Genomic DNA, 17191 nt, shown 5'->3' on the forward strand with positions numbered 1-17191 from the left:
GCGCGCATTCCATGTAAAAAAAGTTTATTTCTTTCAACCATATAAAAGCACTAATATTACTTTACGGGTAACAGTTTACATAGAAAATCCTACTTAAAGAAATCAAGTTGTATCTCGATATATCACGCGATAATCATGAACACATCGTGTATAAATCCGATTCCTTCTCAGCAAACTGTACAAAATCTCCAATATTGTATCTTTGCTCTTTTAATCATTGCGTCACAAAATTATGCGTTCTTTCGTCCTCACTAATTGAATCGGGTGTAAACGACTAGACATGATTGCAAACATTTTTACCAAATATCTTTCTCGGAATTGTCGAGTAAATTTCTTTTCTTTTTTTTTTTTTTTCTTGTGTCTTATACTTTTAAATATAATTACAAATATACGATTAAACGTAAAACAACGATGAGCGCACATTGAAAAGTTTTGTAAGAGTATCGCAGAAACAAACCAGCTCGATATATATTTCCCGTTATTATTTATCAAATTCAATGGTTTAAATAACAAACTCCTGTATAAAAGGAGAAAAAAGTAATTTTCTTTTTTCGTTAGTATAAAAACGAAACAAACTAAATCCCGTAGCGATTCTTTGATTACGATTCGATTAACGATAAACCCAGTGCTTTTACAGGTCGAGTATCGTTAGCGTTCCAAAGATCCACAAGATATATACTCATGAGACCGCATCAGTTCCCACGGACATATATTGTTCCAATGATATTTAACTGTATAAGTATAAATGGATAAAGATTCACAACGTAGACAAGATTGATAGATCAAGGAATCGTTACAGGATATCCCACATTTTTATATCTTTTTTTTCTTTTTTCTTTTCTTTTCAAGATAAAGCTTGTTCGCCAATCTAAAGATAATCGAGTATTTCCATTGACCTCCGAAGACTGGTTTTTTTAAGAATGAAAATATTAGATAGATCGCTTGTTTATTAATGATTACGATACGACTTATATGTATGTACATAAACATAATGCAATATCGCATCAGGACGAGATATCAACCAGATTGAATACTAACGGTATCGTTACGAATATTGTGTAAAAAAATTTGTTCCTTAAAAAAGAAAAAAAAGAAGCACAAGGTAACGTCATTCATTCTAAAAGGAATGAAATTCCATTTGATTTGCTGCCCAATAACATTGATATAACGTAAAGACTTACAACGACCTGTAAGTTTTCCCTGTATGCTCACGAATAATGGCTTTTTATTTGCAACATCAGGAAAGAACAAGGACCAAAGATCGATCGATCAATACCCTGTTTTGCATAAATGTCATAGCAAAACATTAAGCGATTGATTCCTGGTTGCAGTCTACTCTCGACGCATATTATAAGAAAGAAATAATTACATAATTGATCGAATCTCTTATATAACTCTAATTACTAACTAATTCAATTTGTCTATACTTCTTACGCATGTTGCTTACAGAATCTTTGAATAGGACCGGATCGAGTCTCATGTTGGATCGTAATAATGGCATATATCCAAAAACAGCTACGAATGTATTCATGCACGTTTGTCGCTGTATAAAATGATCAGGATCGTTCCACGGTGATCTGATTTAAAAAAGAAGATTAATTCAATCCGATGTATTTTATGAAAAAATAAATGTACATATATAATTAAAAATAGATATACTTTTACCAACAACAACAAAAAATATACATAAATAAATGTATACTTACCTGATTCCAGCAATCGTGGTATCTTTATACAGTTTCCGTTGAGTTACTTTGATAGGTGGTCTTCGAGTAACGTGACTCACTAAGAAATTCATTAAAATATCTTCGCAATTCTGCGACTGCTCCACCGTCTTATGAAGAGTCGAACTTAATAGTTCAGTATACAATGTGTTATAATAACGATGATAAAACGCAGCACCAGTTAAAATGATACTGTAATCGTTAGTCCATTTACTCGTGTAACCCCAAGATCGCTTAATATGTAATCAAACACGTATTAGTAAAAAACATTCTAAATACGATAACGCGAAAAACAATTTTAAATGTCTACCTTCGAATCATCCCAATAATGCGATCTTGCTGGATAACCTACTATTCGATCAGGAAACGAGCGCCAAACCATAAAAGCAAAATCAATTTCATCAGTATTGAGAGTGGCATCTTCGTCTAGCGATAATATGGCACTGGTTTTGATTAGTGGATGCGGATAAAAACGCTGAGATATACCATCCACAGAAACTATATTTATTGACGCTTTGATCCCTTGCCAACGTGGTCTTCTCGGAAGCGGAATGTCCGAATTCCACATTAGAATTATCTGTTAGGGAAGAAGCACCGTTTTGAATATTAGAATGAAATCTAAACAATCGATGTATTCACTCGATACTTACCTTATCTAAGTATTTACTTTTTGCGAGACTTTTAAGCAGACGATATAGAACAGCAGTAGATCCCAATTGAGAATAAATGATGGCAGTGAAAGTATTACCAGGATTACTGTTTGAGAATGGAAGTTCTTGTTGACTATCTGCAAATTGTGGTAATATGGCCAGAGCTCCAGGACTAGTATTCCAAATAATCCCTTCTCTTGTGCCTTCCCATGGTAAACGTTCACGAATATTCTACGATATGAATATTATATTACTTAGAAAACATGAAGTGTATTCAAAATTAAACTCTTACAAAATACGTCGAATACGTTACCTCGAATACCGTAAATATAATCTTTTCTATAGAGGAAAAATATCGTTCCCATAAAAATTGTGTCTGCTGTCGTAATTTAAGAATCTGCATATTCGATACAGAACGTACTATATCTGGAATCTATAGAAATATATATATATTAATTAACGTTAGTTTTACGTATGAATGTTTCAGTAAACGTTCCATTCAAAATATTTACTTGAAGCAACAATCGCTCGTCGGAAAATATAACGGCCTGAGTCCAATCTATGCGTTCGTGAAAAGGCAACGCCCACCCATTACTTAAAATAACTGGTATACAACCTGCTCTTAAAGCCTCTAAAAATCGGAAGCTGCCGAGCCTTCGTCCACGAGGGACAAGACAAAATGTAGAATTCATTAATAGAATCTCATAATCGTATCTAAAAGTAAAATAGTTCACGTTTAATTAAAATAATTTGTTTTATATTTAATATATATATTTTATCTATCTCACTCACGTATCATATTCTTGATTATCTTGTTGACAATGTTCATCTTGTAATTCTCTCCAAGCTTTACCATGACGACAAGTTGTTACAAATACCAAATCTTTACCATTATGCAAATGGTAAAGAGCATTTCTAGTTTCTGAACCAATACCATGTACATATCTTTTACCCTTAAAAGCTGCCACATATTTTTTATTACTAGGAAAATTATTTTCTAACGCTTGACCAGGTTCGCCACCACGTTCAGGATGTTGTTTTCCAAATAGCGGTATGGATACATCAAAATTTGGTCTAAGTCTAAATATGGACATACTTGCTTTAGCAAGCATAGCGTACCCTAAATCAAATGCTAGTGACTCCTCTGCATAATCTGGCCAGGTACCAGAATACAAATTGAATATTAAATGATTTCTTCCATTATTCCAATATGGTAAACGTAATAGTTTGGAAGGAAGATTATGCACAAATTCTGTCGATAATGGATCTCTATCTAATGTGTCCAAGGCCAGGACAAATATACATGCTCTTGTTGGATCAGACGTATAATATCTTGACTCTGTTATAACATTTAGTATTTTTTGGTATAATGGACTTATAATATCTTCAATTGGATATACATAAACTGTAAATCCTTGCTTGCACTTCGTGAAATCGAAGCATGTTTCCATACGGCACTTCCTCGTACGTTGTGATACAGGTAAGTTTCCATTTGACACTCTTAAATCTTTGTCATAGAATTCTTCGTTCAGACTTAAATACGAAGGCAATCGCTCATAAGGCAACTGAGACCTGCCTGTCCATTTTTCACTTTTTAAGCGATAACCGCCGAAATAACAATAACCAAGAAACGCGCATGTCACAAATAATAGTAAATAACGTTTCTTGGCTTGCATGTTTAATGCAATCAAGTTATACGATCATACGTATAAGTTCCAAGCATTATTTGTTACATGTAATATCCTTGGAATTGATTATTAGTAGATCGCAACATATTGCTCATATCTACAATATTATTCTCATATGTTTAAACAATTATATTGAGAAGAATAAGCTCCCATTTCCAAAGCTCTCTGTAAAAAGTATAAAAAAGCATTTCTTATATTAATCCAATCATAACTTTCATAACCTTCAAGAGAATAATTTAATTTTACAATAATGCATAAAAATAAATCATACAAACAACTTTATATGATTTTTGACATAAAAACCTACAAAAGAAAAAACGATTTAAAAGCACGACGACAAAACTACGCGGATTTTACGCATAGCCTTTAATATTCTGCGTAAAACGTAGGAAAATGTAAAATTTATGGTTACCTTACTGCTTATGCAAAAAAGGGAATCCTCGAGATGGATTAGAAGAAAGAACATCTCGGTGGCCCGAACTATCGCGGAACTCATGTCAACATGTGAATAGTGACTCTTGCGACAATGACTTTGACTTCACATTTACATATTACATAGTGATTTACAAAATGTCGAAGATAATGATAGTATGTAAACGGTTGATTAGCGTTTTCTAATAGTCGTTAACCTATAATACCGGAACGTTCCGAAGGTCACACTCGATTTATTACACTCGATTTAGCTGACGTAGATCGCAGAAAAAATATTGACGACCTACCATAATTTTTATTTGTTCAAATTGTAATATATTGTAAATCTCGTAGAACGATATTTTGAAGGAGTATTTATAGGTTAGTCACGAAGCAGAGAAAATCGAAAGGACTCGCCGGCTATTTTACGCTTCTTAGCATTTTCGTATGGGATCGACACAAATGCGTAATATCGACTTGAAAACGCCTCCAGTTGTAAGAGATCATTGCACGCGATGCATTAAATAATAAATCGCTTTGAAAGCAACGCGAATAATACAATGACGTTTAGACAATCAGACTAGTAAATCGCCTAATCGGTTATACTTTGCAAGATGTGTTACCATAAGAGTAATTTTACAACTCCCCGCGCATTTCTCCTGCCATCTACAGAAAGTATTTAGCGTTTAATAAGTGCTCGCTAATTTACCGATGGATCATGATTTAAAGAAAAGATCGAACACATTGGTGTGATTCATTGATTTTACATACAAATTTTTTATTATTTAAAAGCTCAACACAACGAAGAACAAAAAATGAGTATTTTCATACAAAAACCATAAACGCACAGTATGGAATAAATCACGATAATGAGATTGAAACTTGACAGAAGTATCGCATGAAAAATACGAGGATCAATGAACGTAGAGAATATAAAATTATTTATAAAAATCCAATTAGAGATAAACATAGTAAATTCTTTAATTTATTTTACACTGTGAAGAATAAGTACGTTATGACCTTATATCGCTATCAATAATGCATGGCTTGGCGTGTTTCAAATCGATGTCGAATTGTGATAAAGGGACCTAGATTGATCGAAATTACATTGAAACCTGAACTTACACTGAAGTATCATTGATCGAACTTGAATATGTGAACAGCGCACAAGTTCGGAATGTGAATTTAAGCTTGAACGCGTTTTCCCACGAGTTCCTGAAAATAAAAATTTGCTTGACAGATAAATAATAAAATATGCTTGCGAATACAATCAAGAAAATATGGCGTACGTTGGTCGAAGTATACAACGAATTCTCGATCGAATCTACAATACACGGAATGAAGCATACGACTCGTGCTAAATCAATTAGTATAAGGTAATTGTTTAATTCTTGTCCTTTCCGTTTTCTTTTTTCAATTTTTCTATTTACATTGTCTAATTCATATAATCACTATTGTATAGGATATTATGGATCATCATTATAACACTTTCTTTCTTGATTGCTGCAAAATTAGCAATGTTGTTCTACAATCGACATCAATTAGCGAACATGAGTACTTTGATAATCAGCTCTCAATTTCCAACTAAAATAATCCCATTACCAGCCGTTACTCTTTGCCATGGAAACATTGCCGCAATACAGAAAGTGCTTTCTTATTTGACATCGCGAGAACGAATGTATAATTCTATACTTTCTATTCTTGATTAAAAATAAGACGATTTAATATTCTAACTATACATTCATGTTTTCAGATATATTCCACGAGGTTTAACGCGAAAAGATTTTGAACATACCGTAAAATACTTACGCGAAGCAATTTATCCAAAGAATCACTATCCAGAAGAATTAGATAAATTACAACAAATCCTTACGGCAAATCGATTATCGTTGCCTGAATTATTCGAGAACATTAGCCCAAACTGCACAGATTTTGTGATAATGTGTCGATTGAATGAAAAAATTATACCATGCGATAAGATGTTAAACCGTGTAACCACACGTTACGGATTATGTTGCGCCTTTAATTACGAAGATCCATACGAAAATTTAAGAAGGTAATGTATTAATCGTAGAATTAGATTTAACGAGAGAAACGTTCGCTTCACGATCGAATAGTATTACTGATAGTAAATGTAAAGAAAGAGTTACGAAATATTTACCTTGACCGTAAGACACTTGCGATCGATCAACAAACTCAGTTATCCACCTTGAGAAAGTTTTTTCTTCTTTTTCTTTAAGATGTGAAGTTTGCTCTTTCTTATATGCTACGTCATGTTATCGCTACTCATAGAATATGAATAGATAGATGATTCTTATAAATAAGGAGAAACATGATAAGGAAGATGTACCTGGGTTAATAATTATGAACGTAACTTGCCTAAATCATCTATCTTAAAATCCTCTAAGATCCATCTAATTTGTACAGGTCGAAGAAAGAATCTATATCCAACTATAGCGTTAATTTTGGATCACGTTATATCGTGTCTTTTCTTATGAAACCTTTATCTTCGCATGATCGTATGTCGTCTACGATATACGGAGACGGAATAAAAGTATTAATACACGAAAAATATACGTACCCAGGACCCACCGCTTTTGAATTTATCGCTGGTTCTGGTCAAGAAACGATAGCTAAACTGTATCCTACTGCTTTGATCAGCAGCTCTGAAATTTTAAGTTTACCGACCACTGTTAGAGGATGTTACATGACTTGGCCATCCCAGAAAAAATATCGCTATCGCGCAGATAATTGTTATATTCGTTGCCGTGAAACTATAATACGCAAACTTTGCGGTTGCATACCCTTTTCGGCATCGCTCATGAAAACTGGCGTAGGAATTTGTAATTTAACTCATATTTCTTGTCTCGCACATATCACGTTACAAACATATACCTTGACGTTGCAAGATCCAGAATGTGACTGCCTTCCTGATTGCGAAAGTACGTCGTACAAAGTCGCAGTTACCACATTACCTATGTCTGCTATTCAATATTCTCCGGGAAAATTTTAGTAAGTATATTTGTAAAAGTAATGATCGTCCGATAGCTATTAATACTGATTATTAGTTTTTAAACGAAATATTTGAAATTATATATTTTTCTTAAACTAACAGTGAAGCTGCTGCACGAATTTCAAATGCAACTCTACTTCATATTACGTTTGCCAGACATTCGGCGATATTGCAACGGAGAGAATTAGTACTTTCATGGATTAATCTTATCTGTACGTACTCTATACCAAAATTAATTGATTACTCAAACATGAAATGATTAATCTCAAACTAATTTATTTGCAGCTTCCCTAGGTGGTGTTTTTAGTTTATTTTTGGGATGTAGTTTCATTTCGCTTGTCGAAATATTGTATTTCTTTTGTGTTCACTTTTTGTATAAATTAAAAATAAGTAAGAGTTCAAGCTCAGATTGCGAATAAACATTATAACTGATCTTATTAAAAAAAAAATAAAAAGAATTTTGTAAATTTTCTTCGTAAAATATACGAAACAATATTGATATCATTTACGACTATTTTTAATATTTTTATAAAAATGCTAACATACAACAAAAATATTATACATAGTTTATTTAAGTATCAATACCATTTGGTACTTTTTAATATGATGAAACACTGTTCTCTGTCTCCACTGTAGAAATTTTATTTTTTAAACTATCTGTAGCCTCAGCATTATCAATTCTAACACGTTTTTTATTTTTATGTTTCATACGTGTATCGGGCTTCAATATTAATCTGTTTCCATGTAAACATGGCCACTCACGTTTTTTCAGTAGATATTCTGCTGCAAGTTCTACACTTTCCATTTTAATAATTGCGCTCCTGAAGCATAATTATACAGTTTTTTATAATTGATAAAAAAAACAAAAGTACGAAAGAAATATATATTTTTCTGATTGATATTACCTTAAAGTATTTGTATATGGTTTTAACAGAGCAACAGATATACATCCAGGTAAAACCCCTTTTATCTCGTTAGCCTTTGTGAAACATTTAAGATTCCCGACAAATATTCTATTTTATAATTAAACAGGAATATTAAGTAAAATGAATCATATTTATATATGATGCCGAATAGGATAGATATAAAAGGAAAATCTATAGAAGTACTTACGATTGTGTAAACTTTACATCTGGTTCCACGTCAGGTATTTTAACCTTTTTTCCTTTTCTTCTAAATTTTTTGCCACTTAATGTATTTAAAAGAGCTCTTCGAATAACAATAGGTTTTCCATAGACAATTTTACCTTTGAGAGCTCTTTTATTTTGTAATGCTTCTTCAACGGTAGAAAACTCTACATGACAATTTTTACTGGGCTGTCGTGGTAATTTGACAGTAAAATCACCAGTAAACAAATCTGCTACTTCTTCTATGTTTTTTATTTTACGTGTATAACGAACATGAAGTGTTCTTTCCGCTCGCTCCTTTAACTTCAGTTTCCACGGCTCTTGTTGCATTTCTTCACAAAATATACAAATGAATCTATAAGATTGTAATAAAAAGATATAGTATGGTACACTCACTCATAAATCGCGACCACTTACTTTGTATTTATAGAAAATAGTATATTCTTTATATGTTTTATACAAGTTTATACGCATAGAATGATGATAGTATTTTTACTATTTTGTTTTCAAACAATTATTGCTCATTTTTTATATTATTCCCAAAATATTATAGGTTATGAGCACGTGCTTATATCTCACACCTAAACAGCTATACTATCGATTAATTCGAAAGTTGTATTACCTACACTTGATTGGTCAAAAATTTACCCAATCAAATTGTTTGATACAAATGAATTAGCTAGTATGCTATATATAACTCCCATATATGTGTATATGTGATAATATGTATGATGTATATATAATATTATGTATATATTATATATATATGTATATATATATACACAATTTATATATAAATATATATATACATCATAAACTATGAAATTATGTATATAAATTAAAAATTATAAAAACTTGTGTTAATTGATAAGAATTGTAAACGAATAAAGAAAATTATAAACTTTATACCCAATTATTTATAAATAAAACAAGTAAAATTTAATTTTAACTTGAATTTAATATTGAAAGTTGATTTTTATTTTTTCTTTCAATACTATTTTTCTAATTCGCTCATCTTTTCATAGTGAATAGTAAAAAATTTATAGACATTATTTTTAACAAATGCATTGTGAACACATCTATCTTGTATAGTGTAATTATGTGGTAATGAATATAATTGATAGATAATTGTAGACGAGATTAACGTAACCAGTTAAAATTCAATATCAAGAAATATTTTAAATAAGTTGGCTTAACTTAATCTCTTATGAGAAATTTTCATGTGTATAGGAAATGTAAATGATCCAATGTCCATTTAAATTCGGCCATTGTTCACAAATAGTTTGAAATAGATCAATGTTTAGCCTAATAATAAATTTTTATATTTCATGTTGTGTATAATAATTGATAATAAGAATATGTAAGACTTAAGACATTAATTTCATTTCAACTAATAATTATCTTTAGTTTAATGATCAGATAACTGTCAAGTATTACTCACGCTTAAATGCAATCATAAATAGCTCTAATTATCTTATTATGCATTGTATATACATACATAGTACATATGCAAAGATATTATATGACTTACGATTCTAAAATAAAATTAACTCAATGGAAGTACTGTACCTAATAACAAAAAGAAAACAAAATATGGAAGCTTTATTTTGGAGAATATAATTTAACAATAAAAATATTAAAAATATCTCTTCTCAAAATTATAACTTAAGTTGCTGTTTGAGATCGGAGATGTTATAGTGAACTAATAATACAGCTTTTAATTCCCTTCTTTGTGAAGTTATACTCTGTACACTAATAATAAATAATCCTAGATCTAAGCTACTCGTAATTTTTGGTTCTACAATTTATTTTTTTTAAGAATACCTATAAAAGCCACTTCTGCATTATTTCTTTTATAAATTTTAGTTGGCTTAGAACGAAGAACAAGGAAGGCCGATAAATTATTGATCTACTATTGGTTAACAACATAATATTAAAACAAATGCATTATTCAATACAACTGTTGTCCTGAAATTAAACTAAAATTTTTAATTTTGAGTAGCTACAACATATTAAAGAATTAATATTTCAATGTATAGAGTATTCTACGCTCTAATTAGCTAAAAATAAATATACCTTAAAAAGAATGCTCTTCTAATCAACTGATTATACTTCCTTTAAAAATAAAGAAATTGTATCTACTTTTCCTTTTACCAGAGGTAATAGGTAAATTAAAACTAATCAGTTTGATTATTGATTAAATAATAAGGTAATCTGACCAATTCTTAAAATGTAAGAGTGTGCTCAATGTAATTTATTACGGCTTCAAGACTGTGTTAAGGAATTTTTTCACATCGCGCATTTCCTGGAAAAATAGTAGTAGCATTACATATTTATAATATGTTCTTTATAAAAAAAAAAAAAAAAAAAAAAAGTTAGGAGTTAGAAATTTGTAAGAATATAACAAAATCAACAATTTCAAAAAAAGAAAATGATTAGACAGATCTGAAAAATAAATATTGTATTTTATTGTAATAAAAATTGCTTTTATTACTTACCTCTTCAGAGGATGTATGCATCATTCCCCTGTATGTTTTAAATTCTGTCTGTGACATAAACTGTTTAAGAAGAGATGCAGTCATTTGACCCCATTTATATGGCACTATAGGATCACAATCTCCATGACATTGCAATAGCGGTGTATTTTTATTTCCTAATGCTTCCTAACAATGGAATAAGATGGTATTATTAACTATAGCAATAACAGGAATTAGCAATATTACTAAAATTTTTTAAATAAACTTACTCCAGGAAACTTTTGATGTAAAGGAAGCCAAGATGACAAAGCTATTATACCAGCTAATGGTTCTGGATATGTAAGCGCACTATATATAGCCAAAGCTCCACCTTGACTAAATCCTCCTAAGACAATATTTTTTGTCGATATACCTGCAGCAACTTCCTGTGCAATTAGACTACGAACATATTCTGCAGCTTTACGTATACCATCTTCATCTTCTGGACCAGCAGGATCCAAAGATCGTAAATCAAACCTGTCAATTTAATATTACTTAACTATAAAAAATCATTATATATATTATTTTCTTAAATATTGTTTTAAAAAAGAATTCTATAATATTTATTGAATTAACTTACCAAGATGGCATTCGGAAGCCTGCATTAAGAGTCACTGGCATTGTTGGTCTAAAAAATAATAAAGAAATTTTCAATTTTCTTTTTAATAATTTTTACATTAACAAAATATTGTTATAATATCGTAACATACGCAGTTGGGCAAATAACTTTAACATGAGATGGTCTAACTGCTGCCATAGGACTGGCCCAACCATTTCTATCAAACAGAAATTAATTATTTAATACTTTTATAAAATCTATAAAACTACAAAAAGATAAATCTAAAGTAATAGCTTACCCTGTATCACCTAAGCCATGGAAGAATATAAGCTAAAATATCAATATTTATATTTATTATAAAAAGAAATAATGCTTTTATAAATATAATATTGATAAATAATGTATTAATTTTGCTACGATTACTACTACGTTATTTTGAAAAAAAAAAAATAACACTTATATATAAGACAGATAAGATTATATATAAGATTGTAAAACGAAAGTATGGTTCTTGAACGTATAAGAGCTTCAAATGCTATAGGTCACTTTAAGGACAAATGATAATATTCTATTTTCTTCATATTTTCATTAAGTAAAGATATGAATAAAGTTATCTAAATGATGAATACAAATAAAATATTAAAAATTTGAAATATTAAAGCTGTACTAGACATTTATAAAACATGAAATATAAATATATATATTCGTTTGAAATATAGTTACAAAGAAATTATAACCAAAAAGTAGTGTAAAATAAATTTGTAGATACTACATATGAATGATATTTACCGTAGCTGTATGTCTGGTAGCAGCAGAAATTATCACTGGACTTGACATTTTATTTTTCTTGATTCTCCAATTAGTATATAAAATGTGGGACAAATTATATATTAATTCAATAAAAATCGTAAACAGAGAGTACCAAAGCAGACATTAATCCTTCCATCCATCTGCAGAGTTGGTTAATATTCCCCAGATTTGTTGAAGTCATCGGTCGAATTCATCTAGAATGCAACATACAATAAAAAACATGAAAACCATTGACTATGATAAATTATAACTATTATATAATAAAATTGTATCATTTATATCGTAAAATTATTTCTTATTATTTAATCAAAAATTATTCCATTGACAAGAAATATATAAAGTAACTTAAATTCAAACTTATTGTATATTTCGAAGTAGGTCATTTGAAAAAGACATTTAAAAAATATATCACGTATGTGTAATCCTAAAAATCTCCTTTCAAATATTGAAAAAAATAAAATAATATAACTAAAAAAAAAATAATATAATTATAAAACTTAGATTCTTTAATTAATTATTTCTCATTATCTTCTATTTATGAATCAATCTTTTTTTCTTTTTTTCACATTACAAATTGCAAGGAATGTAATAAATTGTTCACTGGGAATAGTTCATTGATTTTTAATCGTGGACATTATAAAAGATAATTCTTTTGTACATATATACACATCGTTAAAAATTTACGCACAGATTATACGAATATAAAAAATGATATAGCAAAGCTAAAAAAAATAACATTTAGAAATATATGAATAAAAATCTTAAGTCACGTCGATGAAAATCGTAGCGTAGATATGAACCAACCAATCAGAAAAGGTTTATTCGGTGATGCAGCGGTTTCTGCAGCCCTAAAGGCGCATATATATTTTCTTAAATACGTCTTAGTCTCCATGAGAATCGAACTTAGGTGTGCCTGGAATGCGAGCATTACGAATAACAAAGATGGTGCGTCGATGCTCGAAGCACTCGCTCCATGATCGTTCCTAGCCGAGGAGTCGTGCTGACCAGCCATATTGTTTCACCGCAGTGTTTGTTTTGGTGCAACCTACATTTCATATTGAAAAATTGAGGAAAATCGGTTCGGCGTTAGGTAAAAGAAACGCGCTGAAAGTGGGGAATCATTTTAGGGCGTTGTACAAGTAACGGTGACCGTGCGGTCTTTTCTATCGTAATCGTCGGCATCTGAAGGGGGGCTAATCCGATATAATCTGGGTGTCAGTCGACGCACACGAGAAACGGCCGAGCGAAAGAAATGGCCTGCGCCACTCTAAAGAGGTCCTTGGAGTTCGATCCGGTGCACAGTCATGGTCGTCCTAGCAAGCGACGGAGATGCGTCCCGATGTGCGTTTCGCCCGGTACATCGGCGCAGAACAATCCGGGACCGCAAAATCCCTCGCCCTTTGGCGATGTTACTCACAAATTAACTCCTGGTAATTACTATAGCTTACGGCCATTTTTTTTTTTTACTTACCTGGCCTTACGGTACGGAAAGAAGAAGGGATGGCTATAACATGTTCTCTCTTTATGATTTCAAATTTCCTATACTTCCCTACTATTCTATTGTATGACTACTACCACCACCACTACCACCACCATCATCACCATACCATCACCACTACCACTACCACCACCACCACCACACCATCAGAAAGAAGGGTGGGGGGACAGGATTCCTCGGAAGAACGTCTATGCGTGATCGAATTTTTGCAGCTGCTTTTTCTTTTCCTTTTTTTTTTTTTTTTTTTTTTTTTATTATTATTATTCTTTTGAATTCATTCATTTAAATCTTTGTATTCCGTTTTCAGTAAGATGATAGATTTTTAAATGATCATTGATATTTTTTTTATCGGATTTTTAAATGATCGTTAACATTTTTTTTTCAGATCATGTTTGTTCATAGCCCGAATCGATTACTTGTCTAATATGAAATTTAATGATATTCGTAAAACAACGTGATAAACTATATATAATAATATGATAATCATATAAATCTCTTATTTATTTTTTTTTTAATACATTCATACGAGTACTGGAATTCACGCTCGTGCGCATGCGCATACACGCGATCGTAAAATTAACGACTATTAATGCTTTAAATTTTATCAATTATATTTGACTACGAATAGAGTTAAAAATTTTACTGAATTTTCAAATATGATAATATTGCGGAACATATAAAGGACTTGATGTGTGCATATACCAAATTCGAATGTATATATATATATATGATGTATGTATATATATGATACTTACAAACGTTATGAGATTAGATGTACAAGTTTCTTCATGGATCTCTATCTGATTTAATATTTACTCAGTAAATTAATTGTATTTTCATATTTTCCTTTAAATAGAAAAAATGGCTGCCAATATCAGAGAAGAGATTCGTAGACTGCACCGACGCAAACAACTATATTTCAATCCCCAAATCAACAATGGAGATTCTTCAGATATGGAAGGTCCTTCCAGTCCGTCTAGCCCTTCTGCATGTGGTTCAAGCTCTTATACTCCTAGTGGAAAAGAAAAGCCTCTTTTTACATTTAGACAGGTACAAAAAATGTATATGATCTTTTATTAATATTACTTGAATTAATGGTATCTAAATTTGTAATGTATATTTTTATATCATACTACTTGTATACTATTTGTTATATTTAATGTTTTTGTTCATTATTAATAATTTGTTTAGGTTGGCTTGATTTGCGAGCGAATGCTTAAGGAACAGGAAACACAAATCCGAGAGGAGTATGATCAGATTTTAAATATGAAGCTTTCAGAGCAGTATGATGCTTTTGTTAAATTCACCTATGATCAGATACAGAAAAGATTTGAATCTGCAGCTGCGCCAAGTTGTATGTAACAATACTTTTTTTTGTTATTATTATGTTTTCATAGTTTGTATGTATATTTGATATAATCTTTCATTTCAGATCTATCCTAAAAGAGGATTGTTATTTATAAGGACACATTTCTCTGAAGAATATTATGTGAGGTTTACTTTTAACATTTTTATTTAATTGCTATATACATCTTCATAATATTTTTTTTCTTGCAAATAAGAATTCACACTTATTCGGATAATTAATTTTATAATTTATGTAATTTTGTTGCCTATTCATAATTTAATTTATAATAAAGTTTCTTTATCCATTATAGATTTGTACTGTGTGAAACAAATTTTGCTTCAAGTTTAAGCTGAATACGCTGTGCCACCTCGTTCGAAAAATTATCTTTAGATAAACCCACAGTATAGTTTACTTTAAAAATAAAAAAATAAATAAAATATGAAAACAAAAAAAAAATAAAAAAAACATTGAAGAAGGAAGAAGGATTTAGTAAAGTAAGTTTAGTAGACTCATGCTGAATAACAGCCAGACTTAAAAAATTTACAATGTATACTATCGAAATTAACAATATTTGTACTGTCACATAACTCAAGTACGGTGGTATCAAGGAACTATATTACGAGAATGTTCTTATATAAGAGCTGCTACTATTGAAATTAATATCTTGTACGAGGCTGTATAAAGTACTGTACTCAACAATAGCCTAGAACATTCATGTGATAGTTCTTTGTTAGTGTACAGTTATAATGCTACAGCGTCTCAGATATTTTCCTTAAGAACTGCAATAATTAATGCTTGTATACTACAGATTTGTAAATCATGTGTCACTATTGTAATATTATCCATGACTAAAGGAAATCGCAAATACAAAGCAGTGTACAAGGAGGAGATTGAAATGTGTTAAAATTTCTTTTGGTTTTCTTTACAAAATCGAATGAAATTCGATAAGAATAGCATTTTTTAAATTAAATGTTAATTTTATTTTGAATTTTTTTTTTTTGGTATGCCTATTTTTTCTTTTTCCTTCTTTTTGTTTTTAGTATGTACAAGGGTTCCATGTGAACAAGACATATATATTTGTTAGCATTAAGATTATCATGTAAAATTATCATGTAAAATTGTACGATTAATGGAAGCATTATTAAAATGTATGAAAAGGTTGATTATTGAAATGGTTATGCTACATTATATAGCTGAAATACTATTTCAAATCAAAACATGATCCTTTCTTTAATATATGTAGTCAATTTGTTTTTACATATGCCTATCTCTTTATCTAGTATAAACATCTTTTATTTGTAATAAAAATATTACGAACTGTAACAATGCGTAAATTGTCAGATCGTACAAACCATTGTGAATAATGATGACGATAATAATAACAATACGAAATAAAGATTTCTTAGTATTCTTTAAAATTTTTTTTGTTCCCCTTTAATATTTTTCTTTACACATATTTCCTATTTTTATATTTGAATGTAATATTAAATTTTAAATCAGTCTGCAAAACGTTTTTTTTTATTTAAAATAGATGCTTATTATTTTATATAAAAATTTATTATTGAAATAAATCTTATAATGAAACTATTATCATAAGTTTTATTAAAATTGAAACGCATTAATATGATGCACATATAAAAACTATGAAATTAAATAATTGCCACAAAAAATATATAGAAAAATAACTTTCACTTATGGCACAACATACCATCATTCTAGTAGCAAAGCATCTGAATCACTGAATAAACACATAAAAGACGTAACAAAGTTTTAACTAGATGTGCATTAATAATCTTATTAAGTAAATTGCATAATGAAATAATGTAATTAGTAATATGGCTTCAAGT

The 17191-nt window shown here is 30.1% G+C and overlaps 5 protein-coding genes across 10 annotated transcripts; 2 read left to right on the forward strand and 3 right to left on the reverse strand.

Annotated features, from left to right (window-relative positions):
• Positions 1–7: 7 nt before the first annotated feature.
• On the reverse strand, positions 8–7190 carry LOC122631850 (exostosin-1). 4 transcript variants are annotated; one of them, XM_043818004.1, is made up of 9 exons: positions 4782–5042; positions 4475–4691; positions 3167–4227; positions 2887–3088; positions 2688–2807; positions 2375–2605; positions 2035–2301; positions 1707–1957; positions 8–1577 (listed from the first exon to the last, which is right to left on the reverse strand). In XM_043818004.1, the coding sequence occupies exons 3-9, from the start codon at positions 4048–4050 to the stop codon at positions 1397–1399; spliced, it is 2136 nt and encodes a 711-aa protein (XP_043673939.1). In that variant the 5' UTR covers positions 4051–4227; positions 4475–4691; positions 4782–5042; the 3' UTR covers positions 8–1396. The 4 variants fall into 4 exon arrangements, with proteins under 4 accessions (XP_043673939.1, XP_043673940.1, XP_043673938.1 ...); XM_043818005.1 differs by lacking the exons at positions 4475–4691; positions 4782–5042 and adding an exon at positions 7055–7190; XM_043818003.1 differs by lacking the exon at positions 4475–4691.
• Positions 5302–7984, forward strand: LOC122631851 (sodium channel protein Nach-like). The gene is made up of 6 exons (XM_043818006.1): positions 5302–5849; positions 5936–6151; positions 6227–6529; positions 6901–7485; positions 7589–7698; positions 7772–7984. Exons 1-6 carry the CDS (start codon positions 5728–5730, stop codon positions 7903–7905), a joined length of 1470 nt encoding a protein of 489 aa, XP_043673941.1. The 5' UTR covers positions 5302–5727; the 3' UTR covers positions 7906–7984.
• A 1-nt stretch (position 7985) lies between these two features.
• LOC122631853 lies at positions 7986–10050 on the reverse strand. Of its 3 annotated transcripts, none has more exons than XM_043818011.1 (4): positions 9031–10050; positions 8600–8945; positions 8392–8499; positions 7986–8307 (listed from the first exon to the last, which is right to left on the reverse strand). In XM_043818011.1, exons 2-4 carry the CDS (start codon positions 8941–8943, stop codon positions 8085–8087), a joined length of 675 nt encoding a protein of 224 aa, XP_043673946.1. In that variant the 5' UTR covers positions 8944–8945; positions 9031–10050; the 3' UTR covers positions 7986–8084. The 3 variants fall into 3 exon arrangements, with proteins under 3 accessions (XP_043673946.1, XP_043673945.1, XP_043673948.1); XM_043818010.1 differs by having other exon boundaries at positions 8600–8968; XM_043818013.1 differs by having other exon boundaries at positions 8600–10050.
• Positions 10051–10195: 145 nt separating this feature from the next.
• On the reverse strand, positions 10196–14117 carry LOC122631854 (acyl-protein thioesterase 1). The gene is made up of 8 exons (XM_043818014.1): positions 13970–14117; positions 12478–12692; positions 11987–12018; positions 11840–11905; positions 11710–11757; positions 11360–11606; positions 11112–11276; positions 10196–10918 (listed from the first exon to the last, which is right to left on the reverse strand). The coding sequence occupies exons 2-8, from the start codon at positions 12523–12525 to the stop codon at positions 10871–10873; spliced, it is 654 nt and encodes a 217-aa protein (XP_043673949.1). The 5' UTR covers positions 12526–12692; positions 13970–14117; the 3' UTR covers positions 10196–10870.
• Positions 13416–16762, forward strand: LOC122631855 (akirin-2). Its single transcript, XM_043818015.1, has 5 exons — positions 13416–13928; positions 14853–15046; positions 15188–15350; positions 15429–15485; positions 15655–16762. The coding sequence occupies exons 1-4, from the start codon at positions 13751–13753 to the stop codon at positions 15437–15439; spliced, it is 546 nt and encodes a 181-aa protein (XP_043673950.1). The 5' UTR covers positions 13416–13750; the 3' UTR covers positions 15440–15485; positions 15655–16762.
• Positions 16763–17191: the final 429 nt, after the last annotated feature.

This window comes from Vespula pensylvanica, chromosome 9 (assembly GCF_014466175.1).
Source record: "Vespula pensylvanica isolate Volc-1 chromosome 9, ASM1446617v1, whole genome shotgun sequence".
Lineage (NCBI taxonomy): Eukaryota > Metazoa > Arthropoda > Insecta > Hymenoptera > Vespidae > Vespula > Vespula pensylvanica.